This window comes from Rattus rattus, chromosome 1 (assembly GCF_011064425.1).
Source record: "Rattus rattus isolate New Zealand chromosome 1, Rrattus_CSIRO_v1, whole genome shotgun sequence".
In the NCBI taxonomy this organism is placed as follows: Eukaryota; Metazoa; Chordata; class Mammalia; order Rodentia; family Muridae; genus Rattus; species Rattus rattus.
The window spans coordinates 248,420,931-248,444,917 of NC_046154.1; the positions used below are offsets into that span (position 1 = coordinate 248,420,931).

The 23,987-nt window shown below is 57.8% G+C and overlaps 1 protein-coding gene across 1 annotated transcript; it reads right to left on the bottom strand.

The window, feature by feature from the left end:
- Positions 1-1,533: 1,533 nt before the first annotated feature.
- On the bottom strand, positions 1,534-23,575 carry Eppk1 (epiplakin 1). Its single transcript, XM_032917174.1, is given in 47 exon segments — positions 1,534-3,310; positions 3,312-3,623; positions 3,625-3,674; positions 3,677-4,059; positions 4,062-4,521; positions 4,523-4,849; positions 4,851-6,064; positions 6,067-6,462; positions 7,921-8,500; positions 8,503-8,611; positions 8,613-8,703; positions 8,706-8,786; positions 8,789-8,851; positions 8,854-8,889; positions 8,892-8,959; positions 8,961-9,893; positions 9,895-9,934; positions 9,937-9,966; positions 9,969-10,040; positions 10,043-10,848; positions 10,850-11,522; positions 11,525-11,965; positions 11,968-12,033; positions 12,036-12,143; positions 12,146-12,782; positions 12,784-12,935; positions 12,938-13,227; positions 13,229-13,295; positions 13,298-13,399; positions 13,402-13,443; positions 13,446-13,502; positions 13,505-13,568; positions 13,570-13,729; positions 13,731-13,824; positions 13,827-13,860; positions 13,863-14,513; positions 14,515-14,942; positions 14,945-14,986; positions 14,989-15,045; positions 15,048-15,113; positions 15,116-15,221; positions 15,223-15,261; positions 15,263-15,405; positions 15,408-15,477; positions 15,480-15,563; positions 15,565-16,406; positions 16,409-23,575. Coding segments are annotated over 47 exon segments (19,542 nt in total). The 5' UTR covers positions 23,385-23,575; the 3' UTR covers positions 1,534-2,310.
- Between the last annotated feature and the right edge of the window lie 412 nt (positions 23,576-23,987).

Here is a 23,987-nt window from a genome sequence, read left to right on the forward strand (position 1 = left end):
CTAAAATAGCATGTTAGGCTTACTGCTTAGTACCACCCAACACAACCAGCCAATCGGCCAGACACTGTTATATTTATAGGATTCTATACATTTATATTATTTATAGATCACAGACAGGAAAAAAATAACCCTCCAATCTGAGCTGTGGAAAAGAACTTCAAAGAGACAAACAGGAGCTAAGATCACTGCATCTGAAGTTTCGAAGGGGGGAAAAAAAAAAGAGAGGTCCATAGGAAAGCAGTTTGAAATAAGAAGGCTGAAGATGTCCCAGATTTGGGGGAAAAGATATAAATTCCTGGTACAAGGAAGTTCAGCACACTCCAAATGGGATCAGATTGGGGAAACTATGCCCAGAGACATTGCAAGTAGCCTGTGAAGGTTCTTCTAAACACCCCGGAGGCAGCCAAGGCCACTGCAGGCACCCTACTGAGCGAGTGAAGGAAGCCGACCACATCCCTGCCCTCCATACCTGACCCAGCTAGTCACACAGTCATGATTAACGGCATTCTGGAGCCCTCCTAGGGGCATGGCTTAGCAGCAACCTCTGACAACGTAGCCCGGGTTTCAGACTGTTTGGTTCCCCTGTTTAATCTCTGCATTAAGAATGAAAGTTTTGTAACTGAAGCTTCAAACACCTAAGACACAAACGAGAGCTTTGAGGATGGGGGTCTGGGGGCTGGAGAGATGGCTCGACATTTAAGAGCACTGGCAGACCCAGGTTCAATTCCCAGCACCCACATAATGGCTCCCAGCCACCAGTTGCAGGTGATCTGAAACCCTCCTCCGATCTGAACAGAAGCTAGGCACATTGGGTCAAATAGACATATATGCACGGCAAAACATTCACACCACAAAAGCAAGTAAAGATATAAAAATGAAAAAAACGATAATATATAAATAAAATTAAAATAAAAACCAGCAGTTAATGTTTTCAGTTTGATTTCATTTTCTGTGTCTGAGTGCTTTGCCTACAGGCATGTATGTGTGCCACCTGTGTATCAGGTGCCCTGGGAAGTGGGAAGAGGGGGTTGAACCCATTTGAACAGGAATTATGGACGGTGATGAGTCACTATGTGGCTAACCAAACCCAAGTCTGCTGAAAGAGCGGCCAGAAGTTCTTAACCTCTGAAACATAGCTCTAAGCCCTGTTGTTTTGTCCTCCCCACCCTCCTTGGTTTTGTTTTGTCCTTAAATAGCATTCTTGAGGTGTTCTAACTACTTTGGGACTCTGTCAGAGAGAAACCCATGACCAGAGGAAAACCTGTCCCTTGAATCTTCCCAACACCGAGTCCAAATAAACCATTTTCTCAATGAAACGAAAGAAGAGACTTAAATCATTCAAGAGATCAGGAATGCTGGTCATATACCAACCTATTCGGGCAAACCAACTGCGACAGAGGTTGCCTAGCTAGTTGGTACTTACGGGAACCCACAAGACTGAACTGCATGCAGATGAGAGCAAGCTCTGGTCAATACTCAGCACGCACTGACAGAGCAATTCATACAGGCAACAGCAGCACAAATGAATCCTCCTGAGGGCAGAACATTCATTTATTATCAAAAGATATGTGTGCACTAAAAACTGTGATACACGGAACCGAGATGTCTCAGAGGTACATGGAGAGAAGATGAACAGCATGATACTAAATACAGGCGGCAAATCAAGACATACCGTGTACAAAAGTGGCCATATTAAAAATGTTGAAGGTTTTGTCCAAGCCGGGTGATTTACACGTGCAATCCCAGAAACTGGGAAACCAATAGAAAAGATTGCCAATTTGAGAAGAGTGAGCACAGCAAATCGATTGATTGCCCTGCTGTCAGAGAAAGCCTCAATTAAAAGACCACCTCTTTGACTGGGCAGTGGTGGCGCAAGACTTTAATGTCAGTCTTTGGGACGCAGAGGCAGGTGAATCTCTGAGTTTGACACCACACTGTTCAACAGAGTGAGTATGAAGAGAGCCAAGGGAAACTTTGTCTTGGAACCAAAATACCAAAACCCAAAACCCTCCAATGTCATGCTCCCTAAAGCAGCAACAGAAAACAGTCATAAGGAAAAACAGGAGGAAATTATAAAGGGTTGCCGAAAAAAAAAATCCAAATAGACAAAAGGAGGGAGAAAATATATGGGACACAAAAGTACCAATCAGAAGCACAAGGGTAGCAAGAAAAGAGCATTACCTAAAAAATTACACCTTAATAAAAAAGAAATGAGAGTATTAGAAGAAACCAATGATACAAGTCAAGGTCTATGAGAATGCTGAGGCACCTTCCATTAATTCAGAGGAGTAATAAAAAAAAATATTTTTTTCAGCCCTTAAGGAGGGAAAGAAACAACAATCCTGTCTCCGGGTCAACTGTAGCTCTCTGCAAAAGCTGTAGGTACGTGAGGTTCTCGTGTGTGTTGGGGTCAAAGAAGCCCTTGGTGTCATCACCAGGGTCTGCCAAAATGCTGTTCATCTCCTCATCAAAGTAGCCACGTTTGTAGGCCACGTCCACGGGAACACGGTGGCTATGCACGGGGTCAATGACACCACCTGTGGCGATCTGGGCTTCCAGGAGGCGAATGCCATGGTTCTTGACAATGAGGTCCCTCTGCATGGCCTGGAAGAGAGAGATCTGCTCCCCAGTGTAGGGGTCCGTGTAGCCAGTGACAGCACGCTCAGCTGACAGCAGCTTCTCTCGGATCTCCCCGCCGACCACACCTTCAGCCACGGCCTCCTCCACAGACAGTCTGCAGTTGAGCACCGGGTCAATGATGAAGCCGGTGGCCGCCTGAGCCTCCAGCAGCACCAGGGCTGTGCCGGGCCTCAGCAGGCCCTTCCACATGGCCTGATAGATGCTCATCTTCTCCTGACGGCCAGGCTCCCCCTGCACGGGCACCAGGATACCCGCTATGCAGCTGGTGCCCTTCAGGTAGCGCTTGACAGAGTCCATCTCTGTCACCTCATCTATGGTCCTGGTGCCCTGGGCCAGTTCTCGCATGGTATCAGGGTCCAGGATGCCAGTGATACTCAACTCAGATGCGGTCACCTGGCGCCTCAGGCCAGGGAAAGACACCTTGCTGAGCCTCTCTTCTGTCTCCTCAATGTCTTGGACGAGGATGGAAATTAGTTCATTGACCCCCAGCCTGCCGGCCAAGTGCTGGGACAGGAGCTCCTCCCGGCGGGTCTCACTTAGGTAGGAGGAGAACAGGACTTTCCACACTGAAACTGGCTGGTCCCGGAACTGCCCACGGCGTACCTGCATGGTGGCAGCACGCAGGGTCTGCTCCTGTTGCTGCCTGGCACTGTCTGTGCTGTCCCCAGCCGCCCTTGTCAGCGTAGGGCCCCTGAGCTTCGGCCCCGGTCTCCTGTTGCTTAAGGGAGGTGACACTGTGCCCTGCCTGGGACTCCTGTGTCTCCTCGGTCTCTTCAATAATGGTGGTCAGTCTCCTCTTCAGCATGGGCAGAGTCAGTGTCCCAGAGCTGAACTGGGCCAGCAGCTCCTTCCGGGTGTCCCTGCTCACATAGTTGGATGTCAGAACGTCCCACACCGGGACCTCACGGCCCCGGAGATGACCCCGTTTTACTTCCATGGTGGCCTTCCCCAGGGTTCCTTGCGGATCGGCACGAGGGCTCCCTCCTTGGTTGGGCCAGCAGTGAGGTGAGTGTGGTGCTCACGCCCCTGGGCGCTCCAGCCCACCTGCCTGGTACCCGGCGCAGCAGGTCCTGGCGAGACTCTCGGGCACCTCTCTGTAGAAGAGAAGCTCCCACACAGAGATGCTCTGGCCCTGGAAGTCCACTGTGCCTGGGCTCACACGGGCCTCTCGCAGGGCACGTCTCAGGTCCTCGCTCACGTGGTACACACTGGAGCCCTTTCCTGCCAGCTGCAGCATGTAGAACCCGGTCTCTGGGTCCCGCACACAGCGCCTGAGCAGCTGCAGATACGTGAGGTTCTCGTGCGTGTTGGGGTCAAAGAAGCCCTTGGTGTCATCACCAGGGTCTGCCAAAATGCTGTTCATCTCCTCATCAAAGTAGCCACGTTTGTAGGCCACGTCCACGGGAACACGGTGGCTACGGGGTCAATGACACCGCCTGTGGCGATCTGGGCTTCCAGGAGGCGAATGCCATGGTCTTTCACAATGAGGTCCCTCTGCATGGCCTGGAAGAGGGAGATCTGCTCCCCAGTGTAGGGGTCCGTGTAGCCAGTGACAGCACGCTCAGCTGACAGCAGCTTCTCCTGGATCTCTCCCCCCACCACGCCTGCAGCCACGGCCTCCTCCACAGACAGTCTGCGGTTGAGCACCGGGTCAATGATGAAGCCGGTGGCCGCCTGAGCCTCCAGCAGCACCAGGGCTGTGCCGGGCCTCAGCAGGCCCTTCCACATGGCCTGATAGATGCTCATCTTCTCCTGACGGCCAGGCTCCCCCTGCACGGGCACCAGGATACCCGCTATGCAGCTGGTGCCCTTCAGGTAGCGCTTGACAGAGTCCATCTCTGTCACCTCATCTATGGTCCTGGTGCCCTGGGCCAGTTCTCGTGATGGTATCAGGGTCCAGGATGCCAGTGTTACCCAACTCCGACACGGTCACCTGGCGCCTCAGGACAGGTAAAGACACCTTGCTGAGCCTCTCTTCTGTCTCCTCGATGACTTGGACGAGGATGGAAAGTAGTTCATTGACCCCCAGCCTGCAGGCCAAGTGCTGGGACAGGAACTCCTCCCGGCGGGTCCCACTTAGGTAGGAGGAGAACAGGACCTTCCACACTGAAACTGGCTGGTCCCGGAACTGCCCACGGCGTGCCTGCATGGTGGCAGCACGCAGGGTCTGCTCCTGTTGCTGCCTGGCACTGTCTGTGCTGTCCCCAGCTTTCGCCCTTGTCAGCATAGGCCCCTGAGCTTCCGGCCCCGGTCTCCTGTTGCTTAAGGGAGGTGACACTGTGCCCTGCCTGGGACTCCTGTGTCTCCTCGGTCTCTTCAATAATGGTGGTCAGTCTCCTCTTCAGCATGGGCAGAGTCAGTGTCCCAGAGCTGAACTGGGCCAGCAGCTCCTTCCTGGTGTCCCTGCTCACATAGTTGGATGTCAGAGCGTTTCCACACGGGACCTCACGCCCCGGAGATGACCCATTTACTTCCATGGTGGCCTTCCCCAGGGTTCCATGGATCGGCACGAGGGCTCCCTCCTTGGTTCGGGCCAGCAGTGAGGTGAGTGTGGTGCTCACGTCCTGAACGCTCAGCCCACCTGCCTGGTACCGGCGCAGCAGGTCCTGGCGCAGACTCTCGGGCACCTCTCTGTAGAAGAGAAGCTCCCACACAGAGATGCTCTGGCCCTGGAAGTCCACTGTGCCTGGGCTCACACGGGCCTCTCGCAGGGCACGTCTCAGGTCCTCGCTCACGTGGTACACACTGGAGCCCTTTCCTGCCAGCTGCAGCATGTAGAACCCGGTCTCTGGGTCCCGCACACAGCGCCTGAGCAGCTGCAGATACGTGAGGTTCTCGTGCGTGTTGGGGTCAAAGAAGCCCTTGGTGTCATCACCAGGGTCTGCCAAAATGCTGTTCATCTCCTCATCAAAGTAGCCACGTTTGTAGGCCACGTCCACGGGAACACGGTGGCTATGCACGGGGTCAATGACACCGCCTGTGGCGATCTGGGCTTCCAGGAGGCGAATGCCATGGTCTTTCACAATGAGGTCCCTCTGCATGGCCTGGAAGAGGGAGATCTGCTCCCCAGTGTAGGGGTCCGTGTAGCCAGTGACAGCACGCTCAGCTGACAGCAGCTTCTCCTGGATCTCTCCCCCCACCACGCCTGCAGCCACGGCCTCCTCCACAGACAGTCTGCGGTTGTGCACCGGGTCAATGATGAAGCCGGTGGCCGCCTGAGCCTCCAGCAGCACCAGGGCTGTGCCGGGCCTCAGCAGGCCCTTCCACATGGCCTGATAGATGCTCATCTTCTCCTGACGGCCAGGCTCCCCCTGCACGGGCACCAGGATACCCGCTATGCAGCTGGTGCCCTTCAGGTAGCGCTTGACAGAGTCCATCTCTGTCACCTCATCTATGGTCCTGGTGCCCTGGGCCAGTTCTCGATGGTATCAGGGTCCAGGATGCCAGTGTTACCCAACTCCGACACGGTCACCTGGCGCCTCAGGCCAGGTAAAGACACCTTGCTGAGCCTCTCTTCTGCCTCCTCGATGACTTGGACGAGGATGGAAATTAGTTCATTGACCCCCAGCCTGCCGGCCAAGTGCTGGGACAGGAGCTCCTCCCGGCGGGTCTCACTTAGGTAGGAGGAGAACAGGACCTTCCACACTGAAACTGGCTGGTCCCGGAACTGCCCACGGCGTACCTGCATGGTGGCAGCACGCAGGGTCTGCTCCTGTTGCTGCCTGGCACTGTCTGTGCTGTCCCCAGCTTCGCCCTTGTCAGCATAGGCCCCTGAGCTTCCGGCCCCGGTCTCCTGTTGCTTAAGGGAGGTGACACTGTGCCCTGCCTGGGACTCCTGTGTCTCCTCGGTCTCTTCAATAATGGTGGTCAGTCTCCTCTTCAGCATGGGCAGAGTCAGTGTCCCAGAGCTGAACTGGGCCAGCAGCTCCTTCCTGGTGTCCCTGCTCACATAGTTGGATGTCAGAGCGTTCCACACGGGACCTCCGCCCGGAGATGACCCCGCTTTTACTTCCATGGTGGCCTTCCCCAGGGTTCCTTGCGGATCGGCACGGGGCTCCCCTCCTTGGTTCGGGCCAGCAGTGAGGTGAGTGTGGTGCTCACGTCCTGAGCGCTCAGCCCACCTGCCTGGTACCGGGCGCAGCAGGTCCTGGCGCAGACTCTCGGGCACCCTCTGTAGAAGAGAAGCTCCCACACAGAGATGCTCTGGCCCTGGAAGTCCACTGTGCCTGGGCTCACACGGGCCTCTCGCAGGGCACGCTCTCAGGTCCTCGCTCACGTGGTACACACTGGAGCCCTTTCCTGCCAGCTGCAGCATGTAGAACCCGGTCTCTGGGTCCCGCACACAGCGCCTGAGCAGCTGCAGATCTGTCTCTTATACACATCTAGATGTGTATAAGAGACAGCGGGAACACGGTGGCTATGCACGGGGTCAATGACACCGCCTGTGGCGATCTGGGCTTCCAGGAGGCGAATGCCATGGTCTTTCACAATGAGGTCCCTCTGCATGGCCTGGAAGAGGGAGATCTGCTCCCCAGTGTAGGGGTCCGTGTAGCCAGTGACAGCACGCTCAGCTGACAGCAGCTTCTCCTGGATCTCTCCCCCCACCACGCCTGCAGCCACGGCCTCCTCCACAGACAGTCTGCGGTTGAGCACCGGGTCAATGATGAAGCCGGTGGCCGCCTGAGCCTCCAGCAGCACCAGGGCTGTGCGGGCCTCAGCAGGCCCTTCCACATGGCCTGATAGATGCTCATCTTCTCCTGACGGCCAGGCTCCCCCTGCACGGGCACCAGGATACCCGCTATGCAGCTGGTGCCCTTCAGGTAGCGCTTGACAGAGTCCATCTCTGTCACCTCATCTATGGTCCTGGTGCCCTGGGCCAGTTCTCGTGATGGTATCAGGGTCCAGGATGCCAGTGTTACCCAACTCCCGATCCCCGGTCACCTGGCGCCTCAGGCCAGGTAAAGACACCTTGCTGAGCCTCTCTTCTGTCTCCTCGATGACTTGGACGAGGATGGAAATTAGTTCATTGACCCCCAGCCTGCCGGCCAAGTGCTGGGACAGGAGCTCCTCCCGGGTCTCACTTAGGTAGGAGGAGAACAGGACCTTCCACACTGAAACTGGCTGGTCCCGGAACTGCCCACGGCGTGCCTGCATGGTGGCAGCACGCAGGGTCTGCTCCTGTTGCTGCCTGGCACTGTCTGTGCTGTCCCCAGCCGCCCTTGTCAGCATAGGCCCTGAGCTTCCGGCCCCGGGTCTCCTGTTGCTTAAGGGAGGTGACACTGTGCCCTGCCTGGGACTCCTGTGTCTCCTCGGTCTCTTCAATAATGGTGGTCAGTCTCCTCTTCAGCATGGGCAGAGTCAGTGTCCCAGAGCTGAACTGGGCCAGCAGCTCCTTCCTGGTGTCCCTGCTCACATAGTTGGATGTCAGAACGTTCCACACCGGGACCTCACGGCCCCGGAGATGACCCCGTTTTACTTCCATGGTGGCCTTCCCCAGGGTTCCTTGCGGATCGGCACGAGGGCTCCCCTCCTTGGTTCGGGCCAGCAGTGAGGTGAGTGTGGTGCTCACGTCCTGAACGCTCAGCCCACCTGCCTGGTACCGGCGCAGCAGGTCCTGGCGCAGACTCTCGGGCACCTCTCTGTAGAAGAGAAGCTCCCACACAGAGATGCTCTGGCCCTGGAAGTCCACTGTGCCTGGGCTCACACGGGCCTCTCGCAGGGCACGTCTCAGGTCCTCGCTCACGTGGTACACACTGGAGCCCTTTCCTGCCAGCTGCAGCATGTAGAACCCGGTCTCTGGGTCCCACACAGCGCCTGAGCAGCTGCAGATCGTGAGGTTCTCGTGCGTGTTGGGGTCAAAAAGAAGCCCTTGGTGTCATCACCAGGGTCTGCCAAAATGCTGTTCATCTCCTCATCAAAGTAGCCACGTTTGTAGGCCACGTCCACGGGAACACGGTGGCTATGCAGGGGTCAATGACACGCCTGTGGCGATCTGGGCTTCCAGGAGGCGAATGCCATGGTCTTTCTGGCCAATGAGGTCCCTCTGCATGGCCTGGAAGAGGAGATCTGCTCCCCAGTGTAGGGGTCCGTGTAGCCAGTGACAGCACGCTCAGCTGACAGCAGCTTCTCCTGGATCTCTCCCCCACCACGCCTGCAGCCACGGCCTCCTCCACAGACAGTCTGCGGTTGAGCACCGGGTCAATGATGAAGCGGTGGCCGCCTGAGCCTCCAGCAGCACCAGGGCTGTGCGGGCCTCAGCAGGCCCTTCCACATGGCCTGATAGATGCTCATCTTCTCCTGACGGCCAGGCTCCCCTGCACGGGCACCAGGATACCGCTATGCAGCTGGTGCCCTTCAGGTAGCGCTTGACAGAGTCCATCTCTGTCACCTCATCTATGGTCCTGGTGCCCTGGGCCAGTTCTCGCATGGTATCAGGGTCCAGGATGCCAGTGTTACCCAACTCCGATACGGTCACCTGGCGCCTCAGGCCAGGTAAAGACACCTTGCTGAGCCTCTCTTCTGTCTCCTCGATGACTTGGACGAGGATGGAAATTAGTTCATTGACCCCCAGCCTGCCGGCCAAGTGCTGGGACAGGAGCTCCTCCCGGCGGGTCTCACTTAGGTAGGAGGAGAACAGGACCTTCCACACTGAAACTGGCTGGTCCCGGAACTGCCCACGGCGTACCTGCATGGTGGCAGCACGCAGGGTCTGCTCCTGTTGCTGCCTGGCACTGTCTGTGCTGTCCCCAGCTTCGCCCTTGTCAGCATAGGCCCCTGAGCTTCCGGCCCCGGTCTCCTGTTGCTTAAGGGAGGTGACACTGTGCCCTGCCTGGGACTCCTGTGTCTCCTCGGTCTCTTCAATAATGGTGGTCAGTCTCCTCTTCAGCATGGGCAGAGTCAGTGTCCCAGAGCTGAACTGGGCCAGCAGCTCCTTCCTGGTGTCCCTGCTCACATAGTTGGATGTCAGAACGTTCCACACTGGGACCTCACGGCCCCGGAGATGACCCCGTTTTACTTCCATGGTGGCCTTCCCCAGGGTTCCTTGCGGATCGGCACGAGGGCTCCCCTCCTTGGTTCGGGCCAGCAGTGAGGTGAGTGTGGTGCTCACGTCCTGAACGCTCAGCCCACCTGCCTGGTACCGGCGCAGCCGGTCCTGGCGCAGACTCTCGGGCACCTCTCTGTAGAAGAGAAGCTCCCACACAGAGATGCTCTGGCCCTGGAAGTCCACTGTGCCTGGGCTCACACGGGCCTCGCAGGGCACGCCTCAGGTCCTCGCTCACGTGGTACACACTGAGCCCTTTCCTGCCAGCTGCAGCATGTAGAACCGGTCTCTGGGTCCCGCACACAGCGCCTGAGCAGCTGCAGATACGTGAGGTTCTCGTGCGTGTTGGGGTCAAAAAGCCCTTGGTGTCATCACCAGGGTCTGCCAAAATGCTGTTCATCTCCTCATCAAAGTAGCCACGTTTGTAGGCCACGTCCACGGGAACACGGTGGCTATGCACGGGGTCAATGACACCGCCTGTGGCGATCTGGGCTTCCAGGAGGCGAATGCCATGGTCTTTCACAATGAGGTCCCTCTGCATGGCCTGGAAGAGGAGATCTGCTCCCCCAGTGTAGGGGTCCGTGTAGCCAGTGACAGCACGCTCAGCTGACAGCAGCTTCTCCTGGATCTCTCCCCCCACCACGCCTGCAGCCACGGCCTCCTCCACAGACAGTCTGCGGTTGAGCACCGGGTCAATGATGAAGCCGGTGGCCGCCTGAGCCTCCAGCAGCACCAGGGCTGTGCCGGGCCTCAGCAGGCCCTTCCACATGGCCTGATAGATGCTCATCTTCTCCTGACGGCCAGGCTCCCCCTGCACGGGCACCAGGATACCCGCTATGCAGCTGGTGCCCTTCAGGTAGCGCTTGACAGAGTCCATCTCTGTCACCTCATCTATGGTCCTGGTGCCCTGGGCCAGTTCTCGCATGGTATCAGGGTCCAGGATGCCAGTGTTACCCAACTCCGATACGGTCACCTGGCGCCTCAGGCCAGGTAAAGACACCTTGCTGAGCCTCTCTTCTGTCTCCTCGATGACTTGGACGAGGATGGAAATTAGTTCATTGACCCCCAGCCTGCCGGCCAAGTGCTGGGACAGGAGCTCCTCCCGGCGGGTCTCACTTAGGTAGGAGGAGAACAGGACCTTCCACACTGAAACTGGCTGGTCCGGAACTGCCCCGGCGTACCTGCATGGTGGCAGCACGCAGGGTCTGCTCCTGTTGCTGCCTGGCACTGTCTGTGCTGTCCCCAGCTTTCGCCCTTGTCAGCATAGGCCCCTGAGCTTCGGCCCCGGTCTCCTGTTGCTTAAGGGAGGTGACACTGTGCCCTGCCTGGGACTCCTGTGTCTCCTCGGTCTCTTCAATAATGGTGGTCAGTCTCCTCTTCAGCATGGGCAGAGTCAGTGTCCCAGAGCTGAACTGGGCCAGCAGCTCCTTCCTGGTGTCCCTGCTCACATAGTTGGATGTCAGAACGTTCCACACTGGGACCTCACGGCCCCGGAGATGACCCCGTTTTACTTCCATGGTGGCCTTCCCCAGGGTTCCTTGCGGATCGGCACGAGGGCTCCCCTCCTTGGTTCGGGCCAGCAGTGAGGTGAGTGTGGTGCTCACGTCCTGAACGCTCAGCCCACCTGCCTGGTACCGGCGCAGCAGGTCCTGGCGCAGACTCTCGGGCACCTCTCTGTAGAAGAGAAGCTCCCACACAGAGATGCTCTGGCCCTGGAAGTCCACTGTGCCTGGGCTCACACGGGCCTCTCGCAGGGCACGTCTCAGGTCCTCGCTCACGTGGTACACACTGGAGCCCTTTCCTGCCAGCTGCAGCATGTAGAACCCGGTCTCTGGGTCCCACAGCGCCTGAGCAGCTGCAGATACGTGAGGTTCTCGTGCGTGTTGGGGTCAAAGAAGCCCTTGGTGTCATCACCAGGGTCTGCCAAAATGCTGTTCATCTCCTCATCAAAGTAGCCACGTTTGTAGGCCACGTCCACGGGAACACGGTGGCTATGCACGGGGTCAATGACACCGCCTGTGGCGATCTGGGCTTCCAGGAGGCGAATGCCATGGTCTTTCACAATGAGGTCCCTCTGCATGGCCTGGAAGAGGGAGATCTGCTCCCCAGTGTAGGGGTCCGTGTAGCCAGTGACAGCACGCTCAGCTGACAGCAGCTTCTCCTGGATCTCTCCCCCCACCACGCCTGCAGCCACGGCCTCCTCCACAGACAGTCTGCGGTTGAGCACCGGGTCAATGATGAAGCCGGTGGCCGCCTGAGCCTCCAGCAGCACCAGGGCTGTGCGGGCCTCAGCAGGCCCTTCCACATGGCCTGATAGATGCTCATCTTCTCCTGACGGCCAGGCTCCCCTGCACGGGCACCAGGATACCCGCTATGCAGCTGGTGCCCTTCAGGTAGCGCTTGACAGAGTCCATCTCTGTCACCTCATCTATGGTCCTGGTGCCCTGGGCCAGTTCTCGATGGTATCAGGGTCCAGGATGCCAGTGTTACCCAACTCCGATACGGTCACCTGGCGCCTCAGGCCAGGTAAAGACACCTTGCTGAGCCTCTCTTCTGTCTCCTCGATGACTTGGACGAGGATGGAAATTAGTTCATTGACCCCCAGCCTGCCGGCCAAGTGCTGGGACAGGAGCTCCTCCCGGCGGGTCTCACTTAGGTAGGAGGAGAACAGGACCTTCCACACTGAAACTGGCTGGTCCCGGAACTGCCCACGGCGTACCTGCATGGTGGCAGCACGCAGGGTCTGCTCCTGTTGCTGCCTGGCACTGTCTGTGCTGTCCCCAGCTTCGCCCTTGTCAGCATAGGCCCCTGAGCTTCCGGCCCCGGTCTCCTGTTGCTTAAGGGAGGTGACACTGTGCCCTGCCTGGGACTCCTGTGTCTCCTCGGTCTCTTCAATAATGGTGGTCAGTCTCCTCTTCAGCATGGGCAGAGTCAGTGTCCCAGAGCTGAACTGGGCCAGCAGCTCCTTCCTGGTGTCCCTGCTCACATAGTTGGATGTCAGAACGTTCCACACTGGGACCTCACGGCCCCGGAGATGACCCCGTTTTACTTCCATGGTGGCCTTCCCCAGGGTTCCTTGGATCGGGCACGAGGGCTCCCCCCTCCTTGGTTCGGGCCAGCAGTGAGGTGAGTGTGGTGCTCACGCCCTGAACGCTCAGCCCACCTGCCTGGTACCGGCGCAGCAGGTCCTGGGCGAGACTCTCGGGCACCTCTCTGTAGAAGAGAAGCTCCCACACAGAGATGCTCTGGCCTGGAAGTCCACTGTGCCTGGGCTCACACGGGCCTCTCGCAGGGCACGTCTCAGGTCCTCGCTCACGTGGTACACACTGGAGCCCTTTCCTGCCAGCTGCAGCATGTAGAACCCGGTCTCTGGGTCCCGCACACAGCGCCTGAGCAGCTGCAGATACGTGAGGTTCTCGTGCGTGTTGGGGTCAAAGAAGCCCTTGGTGTCATCACCAGGGTCTGCCAAAATGCTGTTCATCTCCTCATCAAAGTAGCCACGTTTGTAGGCCACGCCCACGGGAACACGGTGGCTATGCACGGGTCATGACACCGCCTGTGGCGATCTGGGCTTCCAGGAGGCGAATGCCATGGTCTTTCACAATGAGGTCCTCTGCATGGCCTGGAAGAGGGAGATCTGCTCCCCAGTGTAGGGGTCCGTGTAGCCAGTGACAGCACGCTCAGCTGACAGCAGCTTCTCCTGGATCTCTCCCCCACCACGCCTGCAGCCACGGCCTCCTCCACAGACAGTCTGCGGTTGAGCACGGGTCAATGATGAAGCCGGTGGCCGCCTGAGCCTCCAGCAGCACCAGGGCTGTGCGGGCCTCAGCAGGCCCTTCCACATGGCCTGATAGATGCTCATCTTCTCCTGACGGCCAGGCTCCCCCCTGCACGGGCACCAGGATACCCGCTATGCAGCTGGTGCCCTTCAGGTGGCGCTTGACAGAGTCCATCTCTGTCACCTCATCTATGGTCCTGGTGCCCTGGGCCAGTTCTCGCATGGTATCAGGGTCCAGGATGCCAGTGTTACCCAACTCGACACGGTCACCTGGGCCTCAGGCCAGGTAAAGACACCTTGCTGAGCCTCTCTTCTGTCTCCTCGATGACTTGGACGAGGATGGAAATTAGTTCATTGACCCCAGCCTGCCGGCCAAGTGCTGGGACAGGAGCTCCTCCCGGCCCGGGTGGTCTCACTTAGGTAGGAGGAGAACAGGACCTTCCACACTGAAACTGGCTGGTCCCGGAACTGCCCACGGCGCACCTGCATGGTGGCAGCACGCAGGGTCTGCTCCTGTTGCTGCCTGGCACTGTCTGTGCTGTCCCCAGCTTTGCCCTTGTCAGCATAGGCCCCTGAGCTTCCGGCCCCGGTCTCCTGTTGCTTAAGGGAGGTGACACTGTGCCCTGCCTGGGACTCCTGTGTCTCCTCGGTCTCTTCAATAATGGTGGTCAGTCTCCTCTTCAGCATGGGCAGAGTCAGTGTCCCAGAGCTGAACTGGGCCAGCAGCTCCTTCCTGGTGTCCCTGCTCACATAGTTGGATGTCAGAACGTTCCACACTGGGACCTCACGGCCCCGGAGATGACCCCGTTTTACTTCCATGGTGGCCTTCCCCAGGGTTCCTTGCGGATCGGCACGAGGGCTCCCCTCCTTGGTTCGGGCCAGCAGTGAGGTGAGTGTGGTGCTCACGTCCTGAACGCTCAGCCCACCTGCCTGGTACCGGCGCAGCAGGTCCTGGCGCAGACTCTCGGGCACCTCTCTGTAGAAGAGAAGCTCCCACACAGAGATGCTCTGGCCCTGGAAGTCCACTGTGCCTGGGCTCACACGGGCCTCTCGTGAGGGCACGTCTCAGGTCCTCGCTCACGTGGTACACACTGGAGCCCTTTCCTGCCAGCTGCAGCATGTAGAACCCGGTCTCTGGGTCCCACACAGCGCCTGAGCAGCTGCAGATCGTGAGGTTCTCGTGCGTGTTGGGGTCAAAGAAGCCCTTGGTGTCATCACCAGGGTCTGCCAAAATGCTGTTCATCTCCTCATCAAAGTAGCCACGTTTGTAGGCCACGTCCACGGGAACACGGTGGCTATGCACGGGGTCAATGACACCGCCTGTGGCGATCTGGGCTTCCAGGAGGCGAATGCCATGGTCTTCCACAATGAGGTCCCTCTGCATGGCCTGGAAGAGGGAGATCTGCTCCCCAGTGTAGGGGTCCGTGTAGCCAGTGACAGCATGCTCAGCTGACAGCAGCTTCTCCTGGATCTCTCCCCCACCACGCCTGCAGCCACGGCCTCCTCCACAGACAGTCTGCGGTTGAGCACGGGTCAATGATGAAGCCGGTGGCCGCCTGAGCCTCCAGCAGCACCAGGGCTGTGCGGGCCTCAGCAGGCCCTTCCACATGGCCTGATAGATGCTCATCTTCTCCTGACGGCCAGGCTCCCCTGCACGGGCACCAGGATACCCGCTATGCAGCTGGTGCCCTTCAGGTAGCGCTTGACAGAGTCCATCTCTGTCACCTCATCTATGGTCCTGGTGCCCTGGGCCAGTTCTGCAGATGGTATCAGGGTCCAGGATGCCAGTGTTACCCAACTCCCGTCACGGTCACCTGGCGCCTCAGGCCAGGTAAAGACACCTTGCTGAGCCTCTCTTCTGTCTCCTCGATGACTTGGACGAGGATGGAAATTAGTTCATTGACCCCCAGCCTGCCGGCCAAGTGCTGGGACAGGAGCTCCTCCCATGGGTCTCACTTAGGTAGGAGGAGAACAGGACCTTCCACACTGAAACTGGCTGGTCCCGGAACTGCCCACGGCGTGTACCTGCATGGTGGCAGCACGCAGGGTCTGCTCCTGTTGCTGCCTGGCACTGTCTGTGCTGTCCCCAGCTTCGCCTTTTTGTCAGCATAGGCCCTGAGCTTCCGGCCCCGGTCTCCTGTTGCTTAAGGGAGGTGACACTGTGCCCTGCCTGGGACTCCTGTGTCTCCTCGGTCTCTTCAATAATGGTGGTCAGTCTCCTCTTCAGCATGGGCAGAGTCAGTGTCCCAGAGCTGAACTGGGCCAGCAGCTCCTTCCTGGTGTCCCTGCTCACATAGTTGGATGTCAGAACGTTCCACACTGGGACCTCACGGCCCCGGAGATGACCCCGTTTTACTTCCATGGTGGCCTTCCCCAGGGTTCCTTGCGGATCGGCACGAGGGCTCCCCTCCTTGGTTCGGGCCAGCAGTGAGGTGAGTGTGGTGCTCACGTCCTGAACGCTCAGCCCACCTGCCTGGTACCGGCGCAGCAGGTCCTGGCGCAGACTCTCGGGCACCTCTCTGTAGAAGAGAAGCTCCCACACAGAGATGCTCTGGCCCTGGAAGTCCACTGTGCCTGGGCTCACACGGGCCTCTCGCAGGGCACGTCTCAGGTCCTCGCTCACGTGGTACACACTGGAGCCCTTTCCTGCCAGCTGCAGCATGTAGAACCCGGTCTCTGGGTCCCGCACACAGCGCCTGAGCAGCTGCAGATACGTGAGGTTCTCGTGCGTGTTGGGGTCAAAGAAGCCCTTGGTGTCATCACCAGGGTCTGCCAAAATGCTGTTCATCTCCTCATCAAAGTAGCCACGTTTGTAGGCCACGTCCACGGGAACACGGTGGCTATGCACGGGGTCAATGACACCGCCTGTGGCGATCTGGGCTTCCAGGAGGCGAATGCCATGGTTCTTGACAATGAGGTCCCTCTGCATGGCCTGGAAGAGGGATCTGCTCCCCCAGTGTAGGGGTCCGTGTAGCCAGTGACAGCACGCTCAGCTGACAGCAGCTTCTCCTGGATCTCTCCCCCCACCACGCCTGCAGCCACGGCCTCCTCCACAGACAGTCTGCGGTTGTGCACCGGGTCAATGATGAAGCCGGTGGCCGCCTGAGCCTCCAGCAGCACCAGGGCTGTGCCGGGCCTCAGCAGGCCCTTCCACATGGCCTGATAGATGCTCATCTTCTCCTGACGGCCAGGCACCCCCTGCACGGGCACCAGGACACCAGCTATGCAACTCGTGCCTTTCAGGTATCTCTTCACATCTTCCTTCTCTTCAATCTGATCCACTGTAGCTCTGCCGTCCTCCAGGTCCTCCAGAGTCTTTCTGGTGATGACCGCTGCGCTCAGCAGTTCCTCAGCTGTGACCTGAGTTCGTAATCCTCGGAACCAGAGTTGCCTGCTTCTCCCTTCCTTGTCTGCAATGATTTTTAGAATAAGTTTTACAACTTTCTGCAGTGCCCGGGCTGTGTCTTCTTTGTATATTCTAACTAATTCAATCTTCTTCTCCTCAGAAAAATATTCTGAGTTCAGCAGCTCCCACACGGATCGCTTCTGGCCTCTGTATCTCCCCACAGTCACTTCCACCTGCTCTGCCTCCAGGGCCCTTTTGGTGGCCTCATCAACATAGTCCATGTCTTTTTTGTCCTTGACCACTGGGAACAGTGCCCAGCCTGACTTCTCCTCCTGCCGGCACCGGTCCTGCAGCTCCTGGTATGTGACCTTTTCTTGTGTGTTGGGATCCACGAACCTTCTCCTCATATGCTTTTGGTCAGCAATGAGCACAATGATGTCTTCACACAGACATCCCCTCTGACAGGCTACATCCAGAGGGATACGATGGCGGTGTAGTGGGTCAATGACCCCGCCCGTGGCCACCTGCACCTCCAGCAGCCTCAGGGCCTCCTCCCTCCCGACTAACTTCTTCTCCATGGCCTGGAACAGTGGAAGAGTCTCCCCTGTGGCTGGGTCTTCATAGCCCTTCGCTGCCTTCTGTGCGCTCACAAGCCTCTCTCTCAGGTCTTCACCCACCAGGCCAGCTGCTATGGCCTCATCCACACACAACCTCCGGCAGGTGCAAGGGTCCATTAAGTACCCAGTGGCAGCCTGTGCCTCCAGTAACTGGGCTGCGAACCCTGCGGGGATGAGCTCTTCCTTGCTGGCCTTGTAGAAGCTCATCATCTTCTGGGTTAGTGGTGCTGTCACTCCAGCAATGCAATTGGTGCCTTCCAGGTAGATTTTTATATGCTCCAGCTGGCAGAGGTCCTGGCGCCCTCTCTCCCCACTGTGGAGCGCGTCTAGGGTCCTCTTATCAAGGATTCCGGAGTTGAATAGTTCCACAGCCGTCACATCACCATGAATGCCCGGTACTTTGAATATTTGGCTTTGCTTCTCCGTGTCTTCCACAGTAGAGGTAATAACCTCCAGCAGTTTCTCTAGGCCTATGTTCTGGGCCCTGTATTCCCGCAAAAGCTTTCTTTTCCTTCCTTCTGTAAAATACTGGGAGGATAAAAGGTCCCACACGGATACCGTCTGGCCTGCAAACTTCCCTATGTGCATTTTCATAGTTCTGGATCTCAGCGCTTGCCTTGTGGCCTCATCAATGTACACGTAGGTTTCTCCCTTCTTTACAATTTCCAACATGTACAGGCCTGTCTCGGGGTCCTCCACGCAGCGCTCCAGCAGCTGCAGGTACGTGAGGTTCTCGTGGGTGTTGGGGTCGAAGAAGCCCTTGGTGTCATCGCTTGGGTCAGCCAGCACACGGTTCATCTCCTCATTGAAGTAGCCACGTTGGTAGGCCACGTCCACGGGCACACGGTGGCTGTGTACAGGGTCAATGATGCCACCTGTAGCAATCTGGGCTTCCAGCAGGCGGATGCCATGGTCCCTGACAATGAGGTCCCTCTGCATGGCCTGAAAGAGAGAGATCTGTTCTCCTGTGTAGGGGTCTGTATAGCCGGTGACGGCCCGCTCAGCTGACAGCAGCTTCGTGTAGGTTTCCTTACCAAACATCCCTGCCTGGAATGCCTGCTCTACAGTTAGCTTCCGGTTCTCCACGGGGTCAATGATGAAACCGGTGGCCGCCTGTGCCTCCAGCAGCACCAGGGCTGTGCCTGGCCTCAGAATGTGCCTTCTCAAGGCCTCTGGGATACTCATCTTCTCTTTTGTATCCCGAATAAGGACCCCAGCAATGAAGTTGCCTCCTTCCAGGGACCTCCTCACACTATCCATCTCTGTCACTTCCTCGACTGTCCTCTTTCCCTGGTTGAGCTCATCCAGTGTCTGCTTGGTGATCAGTTGGGACCTAAACAAGTCCCCTGCTGAAACCTGCTTCCGGAGCCCTTTGAAGGTGGCCTGTGGGGGCTGCTTCTCTGCCGCCTCCACCAGGGTGGTGACCATACTGATGACCTGTCGCAGGGCAGCAGCCCTCCCGGAACAACAAAGTGCCACCAGCTCCCTCCGCTTTTCAGTTCCAACATACTCAGAGTGTAGCAGGTCCCAGAGTGACACACTATGTCCTTGGAACCTCCCCATGTTGATGGGCACCTTCATAGCTCTCAGCGCCACTGCAGTATGGTCATCCACCTCAAGCACAGTGTCCTGGGGCAGTGGCAGCAGCCACAGGCCAGTGTCAGCATCCAGCACACAGAGTTCCTTGAGCTGCTGGTATGTCACCTTCTCACGGGAGTTGGGGTCAAAAAAGAGCTTGTTTTCCTCCCCAGTGGCAGTCAGAGCCTGGCTTGTCTGCTCATCCAGGAGGCCAAGCTTGTAGGCCACTGCCTGGGGCAGGTGCACTCTATGGACAGGGTCCACAACACCCCCTGTGGCCAGCTGGACTTGCAGGAGAGGAAAGGCCTCACTTTGGGATACAAGCCCCTTTTCCTTGGCCTGCCACAGAGAAAGGAGGCCTCCTGAAAAGGGGTCTGAGTATCCTGTCACAGCCCTCTCTACTTGCCTGAGCTGTTCACTCAGTTCCACGCCCACCAAGCCAGCCTTCACTGCATCGTGCACTGACAGTCTCTGGTTGGTTAGCGGATTGACCAGGAAGCCGGATGCCACCTGGGCCTCCAGCAGCTGCTGGCCCAGGCCTGCGGGCAGGAGGCCATCTCTTACAGCCTGAGCAATGCTCAACTTGGTCCCTGAGGGCTGGAGCAGCACACCGGCCACGCAGCCTGTACCCCAGAGGCAGGCCTTCACAGCAGGCTGTTCAGCTACCTCATCTGGTGACTGAACACCCTGTGCCAGTGCTTCCAGTGTCTCTTGGGTGATAATACCAGCATCTCGTAGCCAAACGGCAGGGACCTCACCCTGTGGGCCCGGCACGGTGATGCGGGCCCGGGCCAGGAGCTTTGCTGTTTGCACCCAGCTGCGCACAATGTCCTGTAGCTGTGACACAGACGTCTTCCCAACCCTCACATCTTCAAGGAAGCCATTGCGCTGCTCCTCGGTAAAGTAACAAGAGGTGAGCGAGTCCCAGAGGGACAAACCATCTTCAGTGCCAGCCAATGCTTGCAGGCTCTCCTGGATCTGTGTGTCAGTGGGGACGCAGGGGGCATCTTCTGTCAGGGGCAGGAGGTGAAGCCCAGAGGGTTCATCCTGGAGACACTGTTCCAGAAGCTGGGCATAGCTGGCATGCCCCCGGCCATCGGGTGTGGGGAAGGTCTCAGGAGATCTGGACAAGGCCACCTCCATCTCTCGATCGATGCAACCGCGCTGGACGGCCACAGACATGGGGAGGTGGAGGTGGGTTGTGGGGTCAACGACCCCTCCTGTGGACACCTGGGCCTCTAGTAGGCGGGTTGCCTGCTCCACAGGAACAAGGCCCTTCTTCATGGCCCCGAACAGGGACACCGTTTTCCCAGAAAAGGGATCTCTGTAGCCAGTGATAGAATGTTCTGCTCGCTTCAGCTTGTGGTACACTTCTGCTCCTACCACTCCCCGGCACACAGCCTCATCTACTGACAGGGTCTGCATACTGCAGGGGTCGGTGATGGCCCCAGTGGCTGCCTGGGCCTCCAGCAAGGCCAAAGCTACACTAGGCGCCAGCAGCTTCTGCTTCATGGCCTGGTAGAGACTGATTCGCTGGTTGGAGGGCTGTAATAGCACACCACCCACGGTGCCTGAGCCCTGAAGGTACCTGCGAACATCGCCCATGTGAAGGAGGGCATCTGGGCTGACCGTCCCTGTCAGTACCTGGTCCAGGAGCTCCTGGTTGATGATGTGGGCCTCTAGGAGCTGGTAGGCAGTGACCCGGCCCTGTAGGGCAGGCAGTGTGACGTCTGCCCACCTCCTCATCTCTTTCTCCAGCAGCTGAGTGACCTGCTCCAGCGTGATCTTGCGCTGCTGACAGCGCCGCAGTAGCTGCCTCCTCCAGTCCTCTTTGAAATATTCAGAGTTAATCAGCTCCCACGCAGAAACCCTCTGCCCCCGGAACCGCCCGTATTTCACGGAGATCAGTAGATTCTGGAAGGCCTGCCGAGTGGAGCTATCTACCAGCTGGGGTCGTGTACCACTAAGGGGCAGGAGGTGGAGGCCTGTCTCAGAGTCATGTATACAGCGCTCCAGAAGCTGCAGGTAGGTGAGATTTTCATGCGTGTTGGGGTCAAAGAACCCCTTGGTGTCATCAGACGGGTCCAGCAGAATAGAGTTCAGCATCTGATCAAAGTAGCCACGTTGGTAGGCCACGTCCACGGGCACACGGTGACTGTGCACAGGGTCAATGACACCACCGGTGGCGATCTGGGCCTCCAGCAGGCGGATGCCGTGGTCTCTGACAATGAGGTCTCTCTGCATGGCCTGGAAGAGGGAGATCTGCTCCCCAGAGTAGGGGTCCGTGTAGCCAGTCACGGCACGTTCTGCAGATAGGAGCTTTGCATAGATATCAGGCCCAATGACACCAGCCCTCAGCGCCTCCTCTACAGAATATCTCTTGTTCTCTTTTGGGTCAATGATAAAGCCTGTGGCAGCCTGGGCCTCAAGCAAGATCAGGGCAGTACCAGGCCTGAGGAGCCCCTTGCTACGAGCCTCATAGATCCTGAGACGTTCCTGGGAGTCAGGAAGCAGAAGGCCTGCAATGCAACCTGTGCCCTGCAGGTACCTCTGCACCGAGTCCAGGCTGCCCACATCTCGGGCTGAGGTCTGTCCACGCTCCAGCTTCTCAAACAGGTCCTGGTTGATTATCTCAGCCTTCAACAGCTCGCCCGGTGTCACAGTGTCCCTCAACCCAGCAAAGGTGACTTTGGCAGATGCTGCAGCCTGCTCAACAATGCTCTTCAGCTCAGCTGCTAGCGCCTCCACTGACAGAGCTCCGTTCTGGTGCTTCTGGGCAAGCATTGCTCTCTGCTTAACGGGCACCGCCTCAGAAAAGAGCAGTTCCCAGAGGGAGACAGGCCGGCCCTGGTACCTCCCTACAGAGACTGAGGTCGTGGCCTTGCTCAAGACCTGTCGGGTACAGTGATCAATAAATGGGAGTCCCTGAGGCTCATCTGCATGGGACATTCCAGGGAGAGGCAGGAAAGCAAGTCCTGTCTCTGGGTCAGTGACAGAGAGGGCCAACAGCTGTTCATAGTGAAGACGGTCGTGTGTGGCAGGATCTGAAAAGCCCATTGTCTGAGAGAGACGTTGCCGAGTCTCTTCATCTAGACAGCCAAAGCGCAGGGCAGCCTCCAGGGGCAGCCGGAATCTGCGGGCTGGGCATATAAGCCCACCTGTGGCTACCTGGGCATCCAGGAGGCGCAGAGCCAGTGGCTGGTCCACAAGCCCCTTCTTCATAGCCTGGAAAAGGGGGATGCGGGAGCTGCTGAAAGGGTCGTAATAGCCAGTCACTGCCTGTTCTGCAACCAGGAGCTGCTCATGAAGGTCTGGGCCAACCAGGCCTGTCTTGACTGCCTCTTCCACCCAAAGACGCTGGCCTGTGCTTGGGTGCACGAGGGTGCGGGTGGCAGCCTGAGCCTCTAAGAGTTGTAGAGCAATGCCCTTTGAGAGCGAGTGTTCAACCGTAGCCTGGAAAAAGCTTTTCTTGTGACCTCCAGGCAACAGGACAACCCCCGCTAACCCTCCAGTGCCTTCCAGATAGCGTTGCACCTCGGGACGTGTGCCCACATCTGACACCACCAGTGTGCCCTCCTGCAGGCCTCGGACCGTCTCCTCATTTAGTACCCCTGCCTCCAGCAGCATTGCCGCACTGGCTGCTCCAGCCAGGGTGTGGAAGGTGGTCTTTAAGGGCAATAGGGGCAGCCCTGAGCTGGGGTCTAGCACACACCTACCCAACAGCGCAGAGTATGGCAGCTGCTCCAGTGTGTTGGGGTCGGAAAAGCCTGGGGTACCCATACTGGGCTCTGACTCCATCAGGCTGAGCCATGTCTCCTTATCCAAAAGGCCCTGCTGACAGGCTAGCTCTGGGGCTACTTGAACACCCTGGGTTGGGTCCACCAGGCCCCCAGTAGCTAGCTGGGCCTCTAGCAAACTCCACCCCAGGGTCTTGTCTACAACTTCTTTCCTGATGGCCTGGAAGAGGGACAGCTTTTCACCCCCATAGGGGTCGGGATAGCCAGTAACCGCACGTTCAGCAGCCAACAATTTCTCCTTTAGTTCCAGTCCCACCAGACCCCGCCTTAGAGCCTCACACACAGGAAGAAGCTGGCCCTGGGCAAGGTCCATGAGGCCTCCAGTGGCTGCCTGGGCCTCAAGCAAAGTCACCCCAAGCCCAGTGGGCAGGAGGCCCTGCTTCATTGCAGCATAGATGCTCAGGGTCTGTCCTGAGGCCTCCACATATACCCCAGCAATACTTCTGGCTGTAGTAGGCAGGGCAGCCTCTGCTTGGGGCCTCGAAGGAGTGCTGGCTTCCGACTGGTTCTTCATGATTTTAGGGACAATTAATTTCTCAGTCCCATTGGCAACTACGACATCATGAGGAGGGGCCTGGCCGTTCATCGTGGACAACTAGTAGCGCAGAACTTGTCTACAGTCCACTTGTGTCCTGTAGGGGACAGAAAGACTCAGTCAGTCATGGGGGTGGGGTTGGGGGTAGGGGGAAAGCTTAGACACAGGTCTTTCTAAGTCGCCTGAGTCCTCAGTCCACATCCAGATATGAGGATGAGAGGATTCCTGAACAGCCACAGAGATTCATAGTAGCCAAGAGCCCTCTGAAGGTACAAAGAAACCTCTTTGTTGGGGGAGAAGACCCAGACCTGCAAGTCCCTTCAAGAGAGATTAAGCCAGGCTGCCCTGGTGTTGTCACATGACTTTAATCCCAGCACTAGAAAGGGAGAGGCAGGCGGATCTCTGTGAGTTTGAGGCCAGCCTGGTCTACAGAGCAAGTTCTAGGACAGCCAGGGCTGTTACACAGAGAAACCCTGTCTCAAAAACACAAAAACAAAAACAAACAAACAAAAATCAGGCTGCCCAACAAACTCAGACAATGCGAGGGTGTGAGCACACTTTTGAGACAAGGCTGTGCCCTACTTTAAGTTACACTGCATTGTACGAACCAGTGGTTTTTTTCAGGCTGTGCCTAGCCCTAGGAGACGCCATTTT